Source organism: Gobio gobio (genome assembly GCF_949357685.1).
Source record: "Gobio gobio genome assembly, chromosome: 2".
NCBI classification, from domain to species: domain Eukaryota; kingdom Metazoa; phylum Chordata; class Actinopteri; order Cypriniformes; family Gobionidae; genus Gobio; species Gobio gobio.
In genome coordinates this window covers 26,382,163-26,404,930 of record NC_137098.1, presented here as the reverse complement: position 1 = coordinate 26,404,930, position 22,768 = coordinate 26,382,163, and the positions used below count along the sequence as shown (strand labels likewise).

Below are 22,768 nucleotides of genomic sequence, written 5' to 3'. Positions count from 1 at the left end.
ATGGAAACAAACTTTCGAGGTCTATTTTAAGTCCTAAGTCAAATTATTCTTCTGATAAAAATAACAAATTATAGTTTCTCCAGAGAAACCAACTCAATGTGTTGTTGGTAGTTAATAAATGCAGCACTAAACAATATAGTGTAAAACACTAGGGGATGTTTACTCTGTAAAAAAAAAATCAGGTCTCCAACTGAAAATTTTCAAGTGACCGATCATATCTACATTTTTCAGTTGGCCAAATTGAATTTCTGTGAATTGATGAAATTTTGAAAAAATTTAGATATATTTTTTTTTACAGTGTATAAATGTCACAGTTTAAAGAGTTTGTAAAGATCGTAAGGTCAAGGCCATGAACAATCACAGTTCGGTCAGTCTGTCTGGAATTTGTCGATTGTTGTGGAGTCTGACATCTTGAGGGAAAAAAACTGCTTTGGTGGTTTTGGCCCGAATTCTCCAGATTGTGTGAGTTTGTATATGTCATGGGATGGAAAGGGGGATCTGTTCTAATGCTGTGGGCCTGAAATCTTATATTCCTTGATAACAAGTCTAAATGTTTGTGAAATTATGTGCATATTAAGCAACTAAAGCATTTGATACAAATACATTTGCAGGATTTAAATGTTATAAAAATGCATGAAAAACTACCCATATGCACGTTAAAACTCACGTTCAGCTCCATTCCTCTCTGTTTTTCAGATTAGCACATAAGAACGCTGTGCAGTGGCTCTGTAACTGGAGGGTAGCGTGTCGAGGCTGTGCTCAGCTTGCCTGCAGGATTTAATAAAAATATGGCGACCGTCCAGTGCCAGTGAGCGAAGGGATTGGCTGAACACCTGGATGAAGAGAGGCAGGGGGGAGGTTCTTACATGATTCAGCTGGAATCAAATCCACCTCACCTGCATCCAAGTGGAGAAAAGCCATTAAAGCCGCCTCAGGCTGAGAGAAACTGGGAAAATTTCCCAGTCATTTTATTCCTTTCATTTTTTCCAAGGCATAAAATTAGATTTAGAGAATTAAGTATCAAGTTTCCTATCCTTCCCTGTTCAAGTTTCATTTGCTGTATTGACAGCATGAGTATCATATGAAAGAAAAATGAATATGTTAAGATATGTGTCTGTGTGTGTGTGTGTGTGTGTGTGTGTGTGTGTTTGTGTGTGTGTGTGTGTGTGTGTGTGTGTGCATTTTAAATGGATTGCCTTCATAAACTGTAGTGGGCAGGTGTACTGCCATATACATTTTCAAGTATAAGGTCATCATGGCTATCTCTTACATGGACAAAATAATTTTTTTTGGCCTGAAGCAATATTTATACCTAACAGATTCCACTGAGACTCAGCACTGGTATTGCCCACAGCCCAGTCAGAGTCATAATGCTGACAGAGACCATTCGCGTACACTTTTGTTTGGTTTCTCATTGCCCCAGTTCATATTTACACCACATCCTTGGCACAAGTCTCCTTGAGGCGATATGTGGGCAGTCCTCATGCGACATAGGATGTCTTTATGGAAAGATGTATGCAAAGCAGTGCTTGCCAAATCACCTCAATTACTCCGTGGACTGCCATTGCACACTCGATTGGTTGGGCATGGAGTCAAGCTATTATTGCACATGTGTTGGGACAATTAATCTCTTTAGTTGCTGAGGAGAGCAGCTAATTCTGATGAGACCCACTAGTGGGGGTCTGGTTTTGAAATATGATTTTGCCCCTATTTTGTTAAGAGGGTTTTGTGTTGTCGTAATTTTGGTATTGCAGCGCTTCATTGTTCATCCAAGAGTCGTAATGATAAAATTGATGCATTCACATAAGGATAGTTGTTCATTTTTAATTAAGGTGATGTGTGTCATTATTTTCAGTTTCAAAATACTTTCTCCCAGACATTCAAATATACATACGGTAACATGTATGCACTCTATGTTACTTGGTTGATGTAAACATTTGAGGGTTGCACTTTATTATACAGTACATGCATTTACATGTACTTACAGTGTAATTACCTAAGAAAGAACTGGGTAATATAAAGTAACTATACATGGGCTAAGTTTTGAAGTTAAGTTGTTGCAATTGCTATAATAAGTACATAGTATATACATGGGGAACAGGACTGTAAAATAAAGTGCTACCTTGGTGAGTACATTTTAGTGAAAAAATGAAAATGAAAAATGAAGCAATGAACAGTTTATGTAAAAAAATATAAGCTATAAGCTACACTTTGTAACTTTCTTTGCTCTAGCAATTAAAAAATATAAAACTGCATGTGTTTCGCAGAAGAACATTGTTTTGGCATGAATGAATGTGATTTGAGGCACCAGTGTACACACTCAAAAAAATGTCTAAACATAAGATTTATGTATTTTAATTGCATATAAATTTTACATAGTTAAATGACAACTACTAAATGTTTTATAACTACCTGAATGAATCATGAATTACAGGAATACGTGTTAATAAAGCATTTATTAACACACTGAGTAACTATTTCTACATGTATAAATAATAAGATGTATAAATGTACATTTAAATAGTTTATTAATCATTTACTTACACTTTCTAAATGATCTGATGAACCACTGACAACTCCTAAATAACTGGTTTGTAAATAATGTAATACTTAATTTAGAAATTATAAATTGATCATTTATAAAGTATGAAAATACAATTATTAAATACATTATAGATATGCTTATAAATCAAGAATAAAGCATTTATAGCTGTATTTATAAACTGCCTATTAATGTATATTAATGCTTTATAAATGATGAATTAACTATTTACTAATGCTTAATTAATGCTTCATAGCGTGTAGTTATTATAAAGTGTTACCCATAAATGTAACAGGTAAGATTTATGTAATTGTATTTATAAACTGAATGTGATTCATATATGCCAGTTATATGTAAATGAAACTGGTAAGATTTATGTAATAGCACACAGAAAAACGCCCATGTTAAATTAACACTTCCTAGTGTTCATGTGTGTGCTCACTACTGGGTTAAAGTACAATTGAAGCAGTGTTAAAGTTAATGAGATAATTGAGTGATGATTGAGCATTAATGATGAACACTTGATGATAATGAGCAGAATCACTGAAGGAAAGAGAAACACAAGAACTACAACTGACTTCAGCCACAGCCTTAGCTGAAATCAACTGAAGATAAAATAAGACATTAAATCTCTGAAGATATCAGTAGATGAGGATTAAACAACTTCACAAACAGCATTATCAGCTTCGCGCATTACTAACCAGACTGACTTTATTTCTGTAATTTCTGTTTTAATGAAAATAATAGTTTCGTCACCATGCTGGAGATCAGTGACTGCTTTAGTTGGGCTCTTGACCCTTAACTTTGGTATTTCTCTGGCTCCTTTAACTGTGTATTTATAAAGCACATTTGTTATTTCAAGGCAATCCAAGAGAAAATATTATCAGGTGATGTTGGCTATTTGTAGTGGCCTGAATCACTGCTCTCATTCAGAGGCTATAGAGGTAATGTGTTATTAATTGTGTTGTATTCATAGTAATAGCCATGTGATGTATTGTTTAGTGTAACAACAGTGCAAGACCAGCAAGACGAACCAAGATGGCGTCGCTATGTTTGGCCTGCCACTTGCTCGTCTGTTTTTCCGTGTTTGTTTTCGCTACAGTCTCGTCGCTTACTGTTTACGACCGTACCACGCTACTGGAATTGCGTTTCACAACTTACCGCCTCCTGAACTCACAGTCCTTTAATCTTCCACCACCATTGTTGTCATTAATTCCCCCTTCTCTGAGACGCCCTGTCTGTCTGCTACCAGGCAGTAAGCGCCGCAGAAGGCGCGGTCGGAGAGGCGGACAACATGTCAGGCTGAAATCAGCCTGGATTTGGCGACGCTAGAAGATCGCGGGAATGCTATCGGTGGCTTCGGCCGGTAAGCCCCTTCACTGGCGTCCCTTCTCCGTGCTCCCGCCGTGTTGGAACATCCACCCGGGGTTGCATCCATGGAAACCTCCGTCCGATCCCGTGCGTTACATCGCCGCCTGTCAACAGCTTGACTACGCTCCACATGGCACTTTGCAACACCAGATCACTCAATAACAAAACATTTGTCCTCAATGACATCATCTCTTCTCATAATCTGGATTTGTTTTTCCTCACCGAAACCTGGCTTCCCCCAGGTGACGTCAGTGCTTTCTCTGAGCTCCTCCCATCTGGCTACCTTTACCTAAACTCCCCGCGGCAAGCGGGTAGGGGCGGGGGGATAGCCACCGCACATAGACAGTCCCTGAAGTGTCGCCAGTTGTCCACTAGAGGGTATTCCAGTTTTGAGCTGCAAGTATTTGTACTAATACTACCCCTATTCTTTGTGCAGTAATTTACCGGCCGCCCAAATTAAATAAGGTTTTCTTAACTGAGTTCGCAGAGTTCCTAACTGAGTTCCTGGCAAAGTTTGATAACATTTTAATTTGTGGTGATTTTAACATTCATGTTTGCTGCCCCTCTGATAAACCAGCTAATGATTTTAAGGCACTTTTAGCTTCATTAGATCTGGTTTAGTCCATATCTGGTCCTACTCATAGGTTAGGTCACACTCTTGACCTTATCATATCTCGTGGGGTGATTGTGACAGCTTGTGAGGTTGTGGATTTTGCCATCTCCGACCATTCCCTCATTCAATTTGACATCTGTGCTGTTACACCAGAACCTACAACTACTGCCCCTCATCGTCGTCGCATTATCACATTATCTACTGTTGAAGATTTTATTGCTTCATTTTCCGCTTCTGACTTTGCTTCTGTTGAGTTAGCATCACCTTTTTGCCCGGACCATTTCATTTCTTCCTTCAACACCGTCTGCTCCCAGATTATGGACTCTGTTGCACCCTTTAAGGTGAAGTCGACTAATGGTCCTCTGGACTCGTGGCTCAATGATACAACTAGGTCCCTTAGGCGCCAATGCAGACAGTTCGAGCGAAAATGGAAGAAGGATAGGTTGCAGGTGTCATTGGAGATGTTTAGAGCCAGTCTGGCCACATATCAGAGAGCACTGAAAGAAGCTAAAGGACAATACCTCTCATATCTCATCAACAGCAATAGCCACCGCCCTGGAATCTTATTCAATACTATTAATTCTGTTATTAATCCGGTGTCTGTAGCCTTGATTGATGTTTCTGAAAGAACATGTAATGCATTCAAGCAATATTTTGTGGACAAGGTCGTGGCTGTTAGGCAATCCATTATTCAAGACTCTACTGTTGTCATGCCATCTCGTGCTGCGCAATGTGTGCTGGAGAACTTTGAGGCAGTTACTCTTGGGGAGCTCAAAAAAGCTGTCCTTGAGTTGAAACCTACCACCTGCCCTTTAGACATTGTTCCTGCAAGGATTCTGAAGGAGGCTGTTGACATCACTGGTCCCTGCCTTGTCTCCTTCATAAACAGCTGTCTTACTTTGGGTACTGTTCCTACAGTTCTCAAACATGCCATCATTAGACCGTTGCTTAAGAAACCCAACCTTGACCCCTCCATTCTATCAAACTTCCGCCCTATTTCTCACCTATCCTTTCTGTCAAAGTTGATGGAGAAGCTTGTTTACTCCCAGCTACAGGCTCATCTGCAGTTACACAGCATTGGGGATACATTCCAATCTGGTTTCAGGACCAGGCATAGTACTGAATCTGCGTTACTGAGGGTACATAATGACATTCTTGAAGCATTTGACAGAAAAAACTCTATGGTTCTAGTTTTACTGGACCTTACCGCTGCATTTGACACTGTGGATCATGCAATTCTCATTTCTCGTCTACAACATGTTGCTGGTCTGCAGAAAGTGGTGCTGAATTGGTTCTTCTCATACCTCACTAATAAAACCTTTTCAGTAATGCTCAATGACTTTGCCTCCTCAGTTGCCCCTATGTCATCTGGAGTACCGCAGGGTTCCATTCTCGGTCCTATTCTGTTTTCACTCTACATATTGCCACTTGGGCAACTCATCTCCAGACACAACGTTCATTTTCATTTCTGTGCCGACGACCTCCAGATTTACCTCCCTGTGATTCTGAGTAATCGTTCGTCACTGGATCCTCTCTATAATTGTCTTCAGGACATCAAACAGCGGCTTTCCCAGAATTTCCTTCATTTAAACGAAGAAAAGACTGAGTACATCCTGTTCAGCCCGGATTTATCTAATAGTGCTTGTAGCTTTGGTCCTATGACACCTCAGTTTGCTCCGTTTGTACGTAACCTGGGTGTTATTTTGGACAAAAACATGCAGTATGATAAACAGATTGGTGCAGTAGTGAAGGCGAGTTTTTACCAGCTACGACTTCTTAGTAAGGTCAAATATTTTTTGTCCAGAGCCGACCTTGAAAAAGCAATTCACGCCTTCATCAGCTCGAGGATCGACTACTGTAATGCCCTCTATACTGGACTAAATACATCACTCATCAGTCGCCTTCAACTGGTACAAAACGCAGCCGCTCGTCTTCTCTCTAATAGATCGAAATGGTCACACATCACCCCTGTCCTCCGCTCGCTTCACTGGCTTCCAGTGCAGTTTAGGGTGGAGTATAAAATTCTGTTGTTTGTGTTTAAGGCCATCCATGGTTTGGCCCCAGTATACCTCACTGATCTAGTAAAAACATATCAGCCAGCCAGAACACTCCGTTCCTCTGATCATATTTCTCTGGTTACCCCAACATACAGGTATAAAAAGTTTGGAGGCCGGTCATTTAGTGTTCAAGGACCAAAGTTGTGGAATGCACTCCCTGTGCACCTCCGAAACATCACGGTGCATTAATGGCATCACATGGATCATTTTACATCTGTTAAAATCTTATTTTGGATGAATTTTGATTGTGGGATGTCGAATGAAAAACATGGATATGAACAGACATTTAAGTTACCAATGGCGGACAACAGATGGCAGAAGGTAAATAAATCCCTTTATATTTTTTTCTACTGTCCCATCAACATATAGTGCATTAAAGTTATATGCTAATCGCGAATAACTTGCATATTCTGTTTCTGTGTTTTGTTATGTTGTAATACTGTTAAGCTAGGACTGGGCACTATGACGATGATAGTGACTGTAATACTGCACACAATTATCTCAAAATCCCTTTCATGTGAGGTATTCGCTTGTTTTAAACAGTCAGTTATGTTTGAAGTAATGTTAGAGTTAAATGGTTCAAGTTAACGTGGGGAATCCCGGATGCGTGTCATTTTGCTTTCGTTCTTAAAGGGGCAGCAGCTTACAGTTTTTCTCCGTTGGTTTGGCTCATTTCTTGAAACAGAAATTACATTCTCAAAACAACATGGACAAATCTCCAAACCACTTGGCAATTGTTCACCACAGAATAGCATTTCTCATTAATTTCATCAAATTGCAAATGTCTAAGTACATGTCTCAATGTCTCAAACATCTTTGCAAATGATTAAGTACAGGTAGCCTACATTTAGCACAGTTTGCAAGTGAATAGATCTTGTTGATCTAAACTGATTGTTTGATTCTTAGTCTAATGGTCGTTTGCTCCAAAACGTATCAGCGTCATTTCATTGTATAAGTCATCACATGCACAATAGTCTGTTCAATTGTCAAAATTAGTCAAGAACATAATACCATAAATACCATATATGAATCCCTTGGAACATTTGATAAATTTATTACAGCAATTGACAGCCAGGTGAAACTAGAACTTGACTAACAAAGGAGTACTTTCTCACATCTCAGAAGACCAATCAAACAGTATGTTTAGTTACCTGACAGGTGCTGTCCATGACTGTGAATGCTGCCAAACATATATGTAAAGAGCTTGACCATGCAGGACCAGTACAATTTCTGAACATGGAGGCACCTGGCCAAGTAAATGAACAAGGGCAACTGCCTGCTCGAGGAAGAGTGAGGATGAGAGGGGGAGCCCGTGGAGGAAGAGGGGTAGAGAGGGGAAGGGGGTAGAGAGGGGTAGAGAGGGGAAGGGGGTAGAGAGGGGTAGAGAGGAGAAGGGGGGATGAGAGGGGTAGAGAGGAGAAGGGGGGATGAGAGGGGTAGAGAGGAGAAGGGGGGATGAGAGGGGTAGAGAGGAGAAGGGGGGATGAGAGGGGTAGAGAGGGGAAGGGAGTAGAGAGGGGTAGAGAGGGGTAAAGAGGGGAAGGGGTAGAGAGGGGTAGAAAGGGGAAGGGGTAGAGAGGGGAAGTGAGGGTAGAGAGGGGAAGTGAGGGTAGAGAGGGGAAGAGAGGGGTATAGAGGGGGAGGGGAAGAGAGGGGTAGGAAGAGGTAGACCTGGAGTAGGATGTGGCCAAAGAAGACGGGGACCAAATTTATCAGATGCGATTCTACTGAGTACCCATGGGTTGACATTGAGAGGCTGGACAGAGACTTCAGCCCAACCTCAGCAGATATAAAAAACAAAACTTTGAAAATGCATGAATGAATCGAATGATTTTACAAATGTGGAGAGAAATAAATATTTTCATCAATATGCAGTACTGGTCTTGTGTGTACTGTTTGGTCATTATATTCATATACTTTACTCTAACAATTTCTCTGAAAAAAAAATCAAACCCAGATTATATCATTAGAAAAGTAGAAATTTTACAATATTACAAGTGTTTACAGTAAGATTGAGAACAGCAGCGTGTGGATGGCCAGGAGGGTGAGGACGGTCATTTTCATTGTTTTTTGTTTGTGTGTTATATTACAGTATATTATGCTGTATAAATTTTCTTTTTACTCTGATGTATGGAAGTTACTTTATGTGTGTGAATGATAATGGTTACAATTTCCTTGTCAGTATGAGTGCAATGTGTGATGTCAAACCTTGGAGGCTACTCCTACCCTACCTGAAAGGTGGACATGAGGGATATTTCAATGGTCCTCTGCCATAGTGACAAAACATCTAAACATTTTGACTTGCAGTGCTTACACAATGCCAAAGGGACGAAGCGTTTTGGGGGCACTGACTGTTTAAATGAGAAGGAAATTTAGTTTTGACACATGAGTGAACTGTTTTGGGAGAGGTATGAGCTTTTGCAGGTGAACCATGGTGTTCTGCCGAACCATCCACGTTACTTTGGCAAAAGCACCAAGAGTGTTGAGAACGTCCGGTCTGTTTCAAGAAATGAGCCAAAGCAATGAGAAGGATCTTTGCCATTTTGGTGGCACTGACTATTTATATGGGAAAGGAATTTAGTTCTGAAGCATGAGTGAACAGTTTTGGGAGAGATATTAGCTTTTGCACGTGAGCTATAGTGTTGTGCTGAACTGTAAGACTGTTTTGCCAAATGATCTTACAATTTTGAGAATGTAATTTCTGTTTCAAGAAATGAGCCAAACCAACGGAGAAAAACTGTAATAAACTGCCGTCCATTAATTTGAATCAAACAACAAAAGACTAGAGAAGACCTTCTGCGTTTTTAAGAATCAAGTGATTTTAATGCATAGAATATCATGCAGTGAAGACTAAGCAGTATTATTCTGTAGTATTTCTTAATAAAATATCTATAAAATAACTATACTGTGATATTGTTATTGTGAAATAAAATTTCTCATGTATGAAGAATAATATGGTCATAATGCCCATCCCTACAGTCAGCTAGTTTTAAGATCAAGCTTGTCATAAAAAGTAAAGGAGTTTTGGAAAGAGTTTCTGTCATGTTCACTCATTCTGCAGAGAGGACAGGAAACCACCATCCTTGGACTCTGAAGAATTACAGGCAAACCAGGAGTTTGGATCTACTGTCAAGTTTTTGTATGGACCTGGTGAGTACATTTTGCAAGTCCATGTCTCTGTCAGTAAGCTGATAATTAATAGTAATGTTTTATCAAATAAATTAATATTCATTTGTATGTGTGTATGTTTCTTCCCCCCTCATAATCCTGAAGTTTTGGGAATGAAAATCTGCCACATGATCTTCAGAGGAAGTGAGTATTCATGTTATATCCAACATTAATACTGTTATGGTACCCTTATGTGTGTGGAAATGTGAACACAGGCAACTCAGAACCAAGGCACAACTCTGGTTCAAACGTACCTTCTTGAGTTTAAAAGCATAGCTCACTCAAAATTAAAACTCCCTCATCGTATTCTCACCCTCATATCTTATCAAACTTGTATGACTTTCTTCTGTGAAACAAACTATTTTGAATAATGTTGGTAACCAAGCTACATTGGACCAAATTTTATGCATTATAATTACCAATAACCATCTTAAAGCTGAGCGGACTCTGTGTTCATATAGCCAGAATGTCTCAATGTCAAATGTTGTTTAAAGGAAAGCTACAAAAACAAAATCCTCCCTTTTTAAGGACTTTTCAGTGAATCAATGGGCCCTATTTTAACGATCTGAAACGCAAGTGTCAAAGCGCGAAGCGCAAGTAACTTTGTGGGCGGGTCTCGGCGCTGTTGCTATTTTCCGGGATAAATGGCTCTTGCGCCCGACGCAAATCTAAAATGGGTTGGTCTGAAGTAGCTTCATTATTCATAGGTGTGGTTTGGGCGTAACGTGAATAAACCAATCAGAGCGTCATCCAACATTCCCTGTAAAAGCAGGTGCGCAAGTTCCATTATGGATTGCTATTATTATGGCGTATTTACCAGGCGCACGCCAGGAGCGGTTCACAGCCGAGGAGACTGATGTGCTTGTAAGAACAGTGAAAGACAGAGAAGTTGTGTTGTATGGGGATGGGAGAAACCCACCCAAAATAGCGTCGGTTAAACAGGCGTGGGAGGAAATAGCCACAATTGTTTCATCAGCTGGCATCCCCAGGACGTCGCACCAGTGCCGCAAGCGCTACAATGACATCAGAAGACGGGGAAAGTCCAAGCCTGCCAGCATCAATCGGGCATGCCATGTAACGGGAGGTGGATCTGCCTCTACTCAGGACCTGACGCCAGCAGAGGACATCGCTGCGTCCACCCTCACCGATTTTTTTTCCTGGTTCTTGACGGACAAACCAATTTGTTAGATGTCCTTATATACATATATGTCTTGCCAGAAGTTGCCACTATTGGGCAAACAGGTCTCCTTAATTATTAGACTACAATTAGCCTGAATAATTTGTAAGCTAGATTTATGCCTATTTTTTCACATCTTCGTGGCACACCACAATGATTTCCGTCATCTCATGTGTTAATATTTTTTAGTGTAACAATTTATGATTTGCAAAAATAACTGTTGCATCTGTGTAGATTACATGAGCAAAGTGTATGCGCGTTGTGCACGCTATACATTATGGTCAAGCATGCGCCCTTAAAATAGCATAATGAACAACGCGCAACGCGCCACTGACTTTAGACTAGGTTTTTTCTGGTCAGTGGCGCAATTGTTTAATGGAACAGCAAAATAGCACCAGGGATTGTTTGCGCCGGAACACGCCTCCTTTTTTGCGCTGAACCGCCCAGGTAGCGCAAGTTCATTCACTAGTTTAGCGACGTGCTTCTGTGGAGGGAAAAGCGCGCTTTGCGCGGGTGCAAAATAGGAATGACACATGCGTCGGTGTACAAAGTCAATTGCGCTGGGTGCAAGATAGGGCCCAATGTCTTTTTCTTTCTTTCTTTTACAGATCCAGCTGATTATTGGAGATTTGGAAGAGGATTGCTCATTATCTGCTGTGTCTGTCCCTTCTGGTGCAGAATCATGGACCTGTTGTATGTTTTGATTTATATTTCTTATTACACTATATAGCTTGGATTCTGAATTAAAAGGTAAATGTTTGTCCACATATATTATCAGAGCTATATGGAGCCCTCAGGGGTCATTTGAATATAGAGGAAAAGAACATAAAACTTATTTGGAAAATACAAAGTAAATACAAAACAGTAAATGGCTCAATTTGTTATTTTGTTATAAGGTGAAATCATGACCTCATCATGATATTAGTAACCCTAACTTATGCAATTTTTAGTTTTTCAATTCCTCTGGGGGCTCTGAAGAATTTGTTTACATAAATTTACATCTGAATAATACAAGTTTTAGAATCATAGTGAATCTGTGACAATCTTGTAAATGTATCAGTTTTGCACTTTTTTTTTCAGTTTGAAATTTTATTCAACTTTAAAAATTTGATGAAACTGTTCCGCTGTTATCTGTATTTGAAATGTGTTATGTATTGTATTGTTTACAGACTGTATTTTGTCTTCCAAAATAAAACTGTAAATTTAACACTTTTTTTGAATGTTTTTTTATTGTAATAATCTGTAAAATAAAAGTGTTTTTCTGCAGAATTTTTAGTACTGTCACTTTATTGAAGGTGTTTGATCATAATAATCTAGGAAAAATCAGTAAAATAACAGTTTTACACTGTTAAAAAATGGTAAATGACTGGCAGCTACGGCTGCCAAACAAAAAACTTAAAATTAAAGTAAAATATCTTAATTTAAACAAGGAAAAATTAGTAAAATAACAGTTTAAAATTGTATAAAAATGGTAAATGACTGGCAGCTACGGCTGCCAAACAAAAACCGTAAAATTAAAGTAAAATATCTTAATTTAAACAAGGAAAAAATCTGTAAAATAACAGTGTTTTTCACTAAAACTTTTAATGTAAATTTCTGTAAAATTATTGTTTTTGCACTTTATTTGAATTAAGATATTTTACCTTAATTTTATGGTTTTTGTTTGGCAGCCGTAGCTGCCAGTCATTTACCTTCTTTTTACGATTTTTTTTTTTACAGTGCACAATGTACAAATTATCTGAGTGGATGGAGAAAATAAATAATGTTTTTGTTTGTTTGTTTTTACAACAGGGGATTCACTGGAGGTTTGCTGTTTTGAATGTCGCATTGTGACAAACATTCAGCTTCATGCTACCCACAGCTGGAGCTGCTTTTCATTGTCAATATGATTTGACATGAACCGACTAATGACAATTATGATTATTTCCAATGAAATTAGTCACCACCACAGCTTTAAAATAGAACCATTATTATAGTGAAGACATGGTTTGGAAGATTTTTTGAATATATATATATATATACACTGTAAAAGCCAACAAGTTAAGCAAACTCATTTAATTTGAGGAAACTGATTACCTCAATTAAATTGAGTTTAACAAACTTAATTGAAGTAAAGAAAAACTGTAGTTATGAGTACTCTGAACTTATTTTAAATGAGTCCACTAAACCAAGGATATTTCTTAATATCCAATTAAACTTTACACTGCATTCAAATACTTTTTACAGCTAAAACTTCACTATAATGAGTAAAACAACAGGAATAACAAACTTTAAATTAACTCAGAGAGCTTGCTAGTTACTGCTAGCTCACAATAGCACACACAAAGTCAAACCCAATGAGTTAAGCAAACTCATTACATTTGAGGAAACTTATTACCTCAAATAATTTGAGTTTAAAAACCAACAGTTATGAGTACTCTAAGCTCATTTCAGTTGAGTACAATAATAGACATTTTTTAAAATGATTCTTAATATATCTTGCAGTTGAGTAATTAAGTGATTAATTAAAGGGGCTATGTGCAACTTTTTCCCCAAAATAAACGTAACAATAGCCTTTTTATTTTACCATTTATGACTCAAACATCTCCTGATGAGCATACTGACACCTTGTCCGCTCACAGTGGGTGCACCTATAAGCCTGTATCCTATTTTTCCTATTTTCTGGCGGGTCGTCTTTTCCCGCGCTGTCTGCGGATGTGACGTCACCACCACTGCGAGAGCGAGCAGAAAATGAGAGCAGTTCTGTTTTTTGGCCACAGGTGTCAGTCGCGAGTTTAAATTTCAGAAAAACGCATATAGCCCCTTTAAGTGATGATTGAGCATTAATTATGAACACCTTATGATAATGAGCAGAATCACAGAAGGAAAGAGAACTACAATTTAAGCCACAGCTTTAGATGAAATAACAGTAGATAAAAGAAGACATTAAATCTCTGAATATCTCAGCAGAGAAGGATAAAACAACTCCACAAACAGCACTACCAGTTTCACACATTACTAACCAGACTGACTTTATTTCTGTCATTTCTGTTTTAATGAAAATAATAGTGTAATTGATCATTCATTCATCATGTCACCATGATGGAGATGAGTCTTTTCTTTAGTTGGGCTCTTGACCCTTAAATATTTAACTTTAAAAAAAAAAATTCTCTGGCTGCTTTAACTTTGTGTTTAGAAAGCACATTTGTTATGGTAAGAAATGCCTAGAGAAAATGTGATTAGGTGATGTTGGCTATACAGTGATGTTAGTACAATCATCATGTGGTGGCTGAAGTCACTGATTTCACTCAGATTCTTATGCTCTGATTATAGCTGTATTGTGTTCTTAATATTTGTATTATTCATAATGGTGCCTACGTGATTCAGCAGCACAAGATCCAGCACTGTTGTGGTAATTGAATAATATGCTAAATTTTTAAATCATGTAGTGCTCAAAAGTTGTAATGTAGATTTAGTCTTTGGCATTACTTAGACACACACAGATATCAAGAATCTTTGTATGAATCTCAACAATGGTGACAATCAATGAAAAGCTTCATGCTGCAGTGCATGCTGGATACCACCAATCAAAACTCCCTCATTGGTCCCAGCATGCATTGCGGCATGAATAAATTATGCATCTGAATTGTGACTTTGATTCTTACTATTTGCTTTAACCTTTGCTCTGTTTGTTGTGATGTTTTTGTAGCTTGTTTTATGTTCAAAGTTGATCTGTTTATCTGAATATTTTTTTTGATTGTCACCATTGTTGAGATTCATACGCTGATTCTTGATGTCTGTGTGTGTCCGAGTATTGTCGTAGATAAAAACCTTTTGTACATTAATTTTATTCATTTAAATCCTGCATATTGTTCGATTTCCGTAACCATCCTGGATCTTGTGCTGTAGAATCACATAGGTTATTTTATGAATAATACAAAAAAAAAAAAAAAACATAAAACCTCTATAACCAGAGCATTAGACTCTGAATGAGATAAGTGATGTAGTCATTACATAACAATAATATCATCAGCAAAGAACAACCTACACCAGCTGATTACATTTTCTCTTGGTTTTTCTTACCATAACAAAAGTGCTTCATAAACACAGTAAAAGCAGCCAGAGCAATGCATGTTTTGTCAAGGGTCAAGATCCCAACAAAGGCAAACACTGAACACCATCATGGTGAATTCAAACAAAACTAATATTTTCAATATATCAGAAATTACAGAAATAAAGTTAGTTTGGTTAGTAATGTGTGAAGCTGGTAATGCTGTTTGTGGAGTTGTTTAATCCTCCTCTGCTGAGATCTTCAGAGATTTAATGTCTTCTTTTATCTTCAGCTGATTTCATCTAAAGCTGTGGCTGTAGTCAGTTGTAGTTCTTGTGTTTCTATTTCCTTCAGTGATTCTGCTCATTACCATCATCAGGTGTCACCACCAATTCGCAATTATCACTTATTTAATCACTTAACAATACAATTATTATCCAGTTGTCATGCTGGGAAATAGAAATGTTCTATAACTCATTCATTTTGAGTTCTGTTTCAGTCATTGTGTCCACACAACATTCTGTAATGTTTGAGTGCAGTGAACTCATTTTTATTTATTACATACAACTGTTAGGTTTTACAGTGTATATAGTTAGTTAGGACCAATTGAATTCCATGGTTTTCTGTATCAGGACATCATTAAAAAATCATCTTGATCCTACTTGGTCCTTGGCAGGTCTTAATTTGGAAAATAAAATCTCAGATGAACAACAACACATGACATATCACACCATGCCATTATTTATTTAGCAAAAATAAAGCCAAAATGGAAAAGCCATTGGTGACAAAGTTAGGACACCCTTACTGTAAAGGCAATGATCTTAAAGAAGCAATTGTTGTTGCCATCAATCTGTGAAGGGTTACAATGCTATTTCCAAACAATTTGAAGTCCATCATTCTACAGTGAGGAAGATTATTCAAAAAGTGGAAGACTTTCAAAACAGACACCAATCTTCCCATGAGTGGATGTCCCAGCAAATTCACCCCAAGATCAGACTGTGTAATGGTCAGAAAAAATGCAGACAACCTAAGAACTACACCTCACACTCTACAGGCCTCAGTTAGCATGTTAAATGTTAAAGTTCATGACAGTACAATTAGAAAAATAATGGTTAAGTATGGCATTTTTGGAAGGGTTGCCAGAAGAAAGCCTCTTCTCTCTAAAAAAAAAACATGGCAGCGTGGCTTAGGTTTGCAAAGTTGCATCTGAACAAGCGCCAAGTTTGGTGAAAACCAAAAGAGCATATCAGCACAAACAACTCATACAAAAAGTCAAGCATGCTGCTGGAGGAGTGATGATTTTGGGCTTGTTTTCGAGCTAGCCACGGGACCTGGGCACCTCACAGTCATTGAGTCTACCTTGAACTCCTATGTATACCAAAGTATTTAGTATAGTATATACTAGAGTTAAATTTGAGACCATCTGTTCAATAGCTAAAGCTTGGCTAAAATTGGGTCATGCAACCAATTGTCCGGACAATGGACAATGATCCGAAGATCAGCAGAAAGTCTACAACTGAATGGCTGAAAAAGAAAAGAATGAAGGTGTATGGCCCAGTCGAAGTCCAGACCTCACCCTGACTGAAACGCTGTGACAAGAGCTGTGCATTAACAAATGCCCACAAACCTCAACAAACTGAAGCAATGTTGTAAAGAGTGGACCAATATTCCTCCATAATGATGTGAGAGACTGATAAATCATGCAGAAAATTATTACTTTTTGTTTGTTATTGCTGCTAAAAGTGGATCTACAGGCAATTGAATGATAGGGTGTCCTAACTTTGACACCCATGGTTTTTCCATCTTGACTTTATTTTTGCTAAATAAATAATGACAGTGTAATATGTCATGTGTTTTGTTGTTCATCTGAGGTTTTGTTTTCTAAATTTTAAGACCTGCCAGTCATTAGATGCTTTTTTAGTATGTCCTGATACAGAAAACCATGGAATTCAACCGCAGGAACCAGAGTCTAAATGAAGTTCCGGGTAAATATTTCCTCCTCCAAACGGCCCTGCTTGCAAGGTAGTACTTTTTCAAAGTTCTGGAACTTTCGGGGGTGGGACTTGGCCGCTGAACATGCTGATCAGTTGAGCTCACGCAGCATTTTATTTCAACCGCCATTTTAAAAGTCTTGCGAGGTTCGTTCTGCGCTCAGTAAATATCAGTCTTGCTCTTTCTGTCCGATGGCGCGCGTTGTCTCAGCAATCGCACGGTCAATGTCTGTAATGGCTGATAATAACATACGTTGTCTTATTTTAAATCTAGCTTTATGAGCTTTCAGAATACGCTTTAGTATCAGTGCTCGTCTCTTTTCCGCCGTTTTGTTAATTACATATTAAGTAAACCACATAACTAGCAAAAACAGCGCTGCTTGCATCTCCTCCATACTTGTTATTGTTGCAGACAGTATCGCACAAAAATGATTATTGTCCATCACTGACTGGGAGGAGCAGCTGCGCGCAGTCCCACGTCTCTGGACTAATTTGCCTAATCTTCACGGTACTTTAGTCCGCAGTGGAAATGCAGACAGTAGCAGGTCTGGGGGAAAAAAAGTTCCTGGTCCAAATTTTCGGTGGAAACGGGGTTAAAGTGTCTGAATAATTTTGGTCCCAAAATTGTATACATTTTACTGGTAGTCCACTGTATGAAGATTTTTTTGGTATAATATGTCACAATTTACTTTATTTTGCTATCCTCACTTAATTTTTTTTACTATATAATAAATTTTTTTGGCTATATATTTGAGGTAATTTAACACCGTCTCTTGTGACACTTTGCAGACTTTGCTCTGGCTGCACAGGTTCATGTGTTTTGGAGGAGGGGTGGCTTTTAAGAGCGCTCTGAAGGGAAAGTGGGAGCATTTGCTTTAAAAACTAGCTTGCTATTGCTAGCCTCTATGAAACTGCAAACCCTAGCTTTAGGATTAGCCTGGAGAACCTTGGCATTTGGCATGGGTAAGCTCTCTTGGAAAGAGTATAAATATTACAAAGCCGAGCAAACTTTCAGTCTACATTCATTACATGCAGACCATCCACAAGGTCTGGAAATGGTCCAGGCATTTATTAAAAATAAATATGTTCTGCAATCGACCCTTTCATGCTTTACAGTATTTGTTCAATCACTAAGACTCTTATAAAAACATACTAAATCAACCCTCCCCCAACACACCACAGCCATTCATGAGGACATCAAGCAGTCAAAACATCCTTGCAAAAACACAACCATCAGCTTCAAAGTCTCAACTCCCTCTCAGAAGAAGTGGAGCGCAAATAAAAGATAAAGCCTTTAGCCATCCCTGTTTATCATCGTAGCCTTTGATTCAATCTGTGAGCCGACTTTGGTGGGGGACGCAAGTCACCGGGCTTCCACAGAGATAGTCTTCTGGCTTTGCCTCGGTGGAAGTGACCTTTTTAGGAACTGCTTAAAAATGCAGAGCTGCTGACCTGCGGCGGAATTACTGCATCCCTGTGGCCGCGGACAGCTTGGCCTCGCCTGGGCGCTGCTGCACAAAGGCCCTGCATTGGGGAACAGTGCTGCTAATCTACCCAAAGCTCCAGCACAGGGGCTCTCAGCCCTGAGGGGTCGGCAGGGGCCGCGCTGTCCTGTGTACCTTTGCCCTTGCACCAGATGCTGTTTTGCCCTTCGGGAAATGGAGTAGCTCTGGAAGGGGGCACCAAAACACCAGAACCATGGCGAGAGAGGAGATGGAGGATTGAAACCTTCCACTGGGGGGCCGATGACATTTTAGAATGTGCTTGCGAGGGACTTACTGAATGATAGTTCCTACTTCTCCGGTGCCTGCGACAGGTTTACAAAAGGAAGCACAGGCAGAGATTAAAAGCCCAGCTGGAGCACCCAGGGGAAAGGTTGAGGGATTAAATCACAACAGATTTTTTGCAACTACTTTCCTACTGTTTTGCAGGAGAATTATTTTAATCTGTATATTAGAAATGTAGATATATTTGACCCACCGAGATCTTCTATCTCCAGAATGAGTAAATTGATGGTTATCTTGTTTTCTTCTTTAGCTAGATTTTCTTTTTAAGAGGTGAGACAGTTGTGCCCAGTTGTATTTGAACATTCAGGTTTTCCAGTACCTATCTAAATACATTCAGCCCCAGGGATTTGATTTCTCATCTTTCAGTCTTGAATAATGCTCTCTTATTTTGCCAATTGTAAGACTTACGCATCTTTAGTTTTCTTTAAAATAGGAGATTTGCAGGTCTTTTACATAGCAAATCACTAGGCACTTGATAACTTTGCTATTATAACAAGCCTTTTGTGGGAGTTTGGAAATATCAAATATATTATACGCATTGCATTAGAATGACAAGTGAAAAGTTAGGTCAGTGCCTCACGCTTGATCATTTTCTCCTGCCAGTACTTCAGTGAAGTCTTGTGTCAAACATCTATTGAGGAGCAGTCAGGACTAACACACTCAGAGGACACCTGGCTCTTGTATCTGCTGATTGGCAATTACTCCATGCATTGTCCTTAGCATCACAAACACTCAGCATTAAGAGGACAAACCATTAGCAACATGTTAATGAAGAGTGCCATTTACACTAATAAGAGCTGTGTGGTGACTGTGAGAATCAGTGCACTGTTTGTGGCAAATTTAGAAACCGGTTTAACTCTGAAAATATATTTTCATGCGACTCATTTCAATGCATTTCATTTCCTGTCAAAAACTCCAGTGTTGCTTCAGACTGCTCATGGATGTGCTGGTGAGTGTAAAGGCAGAATGGGGGTCTGGGATGGTGGGATCCTGCTGTGGTGGACTCCATTTAACGGCTTGGTTCTTCCCAGACAGGAACCCCAAATCAAAGCTCTTCTTACCAACTGGAGGTACCCCTACAGTGGCCTTGGCCCTTGTTGAGGAGGGACACATATACTGTACACTTGCAGGGGGATTATGGGATTAAAAAATCCCACTGGCTGTGAAATTGCCTGATTTTTATTAGGGTGCAAAGGGGAAGCAGCTGTGTATAATTATGGGTATTAATCCCAGGGACAGGGACTAGAGTGCATTTTGGCGCGCAATTGTGTTTTTGTTGACCCTTGGACATCTGTTATGCAAAAAAACTAAGAGAATTAGGATTTTACATAAACTCAGAGCAATTGCTTTTTTACCACAGACATCTGGAAAGGTTAGTTAATCAAATAAAATCACAAATCATAAAAAGGAAATGGCTGATAAACGGCAGAGGTATAGTATGGGTTTACCATTGGTTTGCAGTCGACTGTGAGCCTCAGCTGGATCTCTATCAGTTTGTGGTATTAAAAGAGTATTGTTGGTGCATTTGAATCCTAATCCTGCCCTCCACTCCCCCTGATAAAGCTCTATACTTCAGGGAAGACTTAATCCTTTGTGTAGGGTTTATCATCTCTCTTCCAGCTTGAGAAAAGTGAGAGCTCCTGATGTTAATTTCCATAAGAGGCCAAGGACTAGCAGTATAAATAATCATATTTATTTTGGCTACTAACAGTGGTGATTAGATGCTGCTGATTGATATTTCTCTTTTGCGAGTGAACTGAATGAGATCTAATATGACAGAACGTCATACAAGATGGAGGGCCTGTGTGCATCCCTATCATGTTGAGGCTGGTGGGGCTTCTTTTATACTGGATGGAACGCTCTCATAGTTGAAGAAGGAATGTCGAAGCTTGATCCAGCCCTGGATCAGAAAGCCCATCTCTTTCCCAAAGCAGCAGGTGACAGGCAAACACACGGAACAAATGCCACCAAGGCTGCAGGAGCCGAATCATCTCTGGAGGCAGAACTGGCTCATCCAACCACTGGGGAGAAGCAAGGCTTTTATACATATTATTCACAAAGAGCATGATTGATAATGCAAATGTGTCCAGCTGCTAGGGTTGGCAGGCAGAGCGGGTTAGCAGCACCGCTCTCGGGGTTTTGCCTGGAATCGCAGATCCGCATTAGATCCTTGTCCCCTGACACTGAAGTGGTGTGTGGGAAGACCTCACTTCTGTAGATGCTTTCTCCCAGACACTTGTTTGTGTCCTTACTTACAATCAGTGATCTGTATGGTACTGAGAGGTCCACTGGGACAATGGGATGTGCAATGGCTTTGTTTGTGTCTATCAAAATGCCCATCAATACAACATGAGAGATCTGCGTAAACCAGAAAACTGGTTGTCATGCTTAGTAGCACAGCACCCCCTTAGGACCAGAGCATGCAATGTAACTAAAATATCCTTAAAACCAAGAGACAAGAAACATTAAAAAGTCATCATCATCAACTTATAGTAGAATCCCAGGTTGAATGTTCTTTATTGGAATTAAATTATACATTTGACAACATTTTAATTAAATTATAAATATATTGTCTAAATAATATTGAGTAAAAAGTGGTGGTGAACGCTACAAAAAGATCTGTATATAAAAAAGTCTTGAGAAGTAAATCACAGTTAATTTTACAAAGCATTAAGTAAAAAAAAAAAAAAAATAGTGGGACAGTAAAATAGTGAATAAATAAGTATCCCACATCCCCCATCATGTCCCACAAGATTTTTTCATTGCTCTGACAGACTGGATACTAACCAACCTGATCTCATGAGAAAATGCAACTATTTCACATGGTGGCACTTTCGTATGAATTTGTATAAAATGATTCATATGAAAACGTATTATTATTATTATTTTATTGAGGCATTTAGTTTGGGACCGTACAAATTAGCCACCAATTTGCTAAAACGTAAAATAGTTACAAATTGCTGTGAGAATGAGTCAATATTAACTACAATGTATCAGTGCATTTAGTGCATTTCTTCAGAGCAGCATTTCTAGCGCATTCAGTGTTTTCTCAAACAGGATGCCTGAAATAAGACACAATAAATAAATAAATAAATAAATAAATAAATAAATAAATAAATAAATAAATAAATAAATAAATAAAGGTGACAACACATTGTGGCACTTACAGCATGACGTGTGTCATGTTTTCGCTAATCAATCAATAAAACTTACAGCCACTATGCATATTTTTATTTAAAGAAAAAGACTAATGGTTTGTTTGTTACTTACGTTTACTGCTTGTCTGACTTCCTGAACAAATTTGACTGTTAAAAAAGAGCAGATGAAATATAAGACAACTAACTGGGTAAAACAATCTGCTAGCACAAAGTATTATAATATTCTTGAGAAACAGTACATACTGTAAACAAAATATCCCTCATAAACTCACATGCTGTCCTTTAAGAGGTTTACTGTAGAACTCTGTGTCCAGTTGCTGGCTCTCTCTTTGACACTCATTGGCAGACGCAGCTACACAGAATATATATTTATATATACATACATTTAGCATCACAGGGAAACTTCCCCACCTCAGCCCTTCACTAAACTCTCAGACACTTTTATCATGAGTATACAGAGCTAAGTAAGGGGTGGCTGGCTCTAGTCTAGATGATACTTTGACAGACATACTTTGAGTCACATAAACACAAACTCAAAGACTTCCATGTTACTTAGTTTCCCAGACACAGAGACCAAAGCACTTGTGTATAAGTCATTCTTCTCGCAAACAGTTCCCCTGAGACACAAAAGCCACAGATATGGAGGAGACAGATACAGAGATAAAGTAACAGCAACAAAGAAAGTTTTCTTGCTTTCCTGACAGGGCACTTACTTGCTGTGTGATGAATAATGCTGATTTTATCTGATGGAGAGGAAAGAGGCATGCATTATGTTAACTCACATACTATACATTTCCATTTCGTCTTGCTCACACAAAGAGATTTTCTTTTATCTGTCATATTCTCGCTGTAATCTTTACAGTAAGGATTCTAT

General features: G+C 38.8%; 1 protein-coding gene across 1 annotated transcript in view; it reads right to left on the bottom strand.

Annotated features, from left to right (window-relative positions):
- Window positions 1-21,225: 21,225 nt before the first annotated feature.
- LOC307122573 (B-cell scaffold protein with ankyrin repeats-like) overlaps window positions 21,226-22,768 on the bottom strand; it is a 244,279-nt gene continuing 242,736 nt past the window's right edge. Inside the window, exons 13-16 of the mRNA XM_079810623.1 lie at window positions 22,608-22,637; window positions 22,167-22,246; window positions 22,007-22,041; window positions 21,226-21,798 (exon numbers count right to left, since the gene is read on the bottom strand). Coding sequence (XP_079666749.1) covers window positions 22,009-22,041; window positions 22,167-22,246; window positions 22,608-22,637 — 143 coding nt within the window. The 3' untranslated portion in view covers window positions 21,226-21,798; window positions 22,007-22,008. The remainder of the gene's footprint in view (window positions 21,799-22,006; window positions 22,042-22,166; window positions 22,247-22,607; window positions 22,638-22,768) is intronic.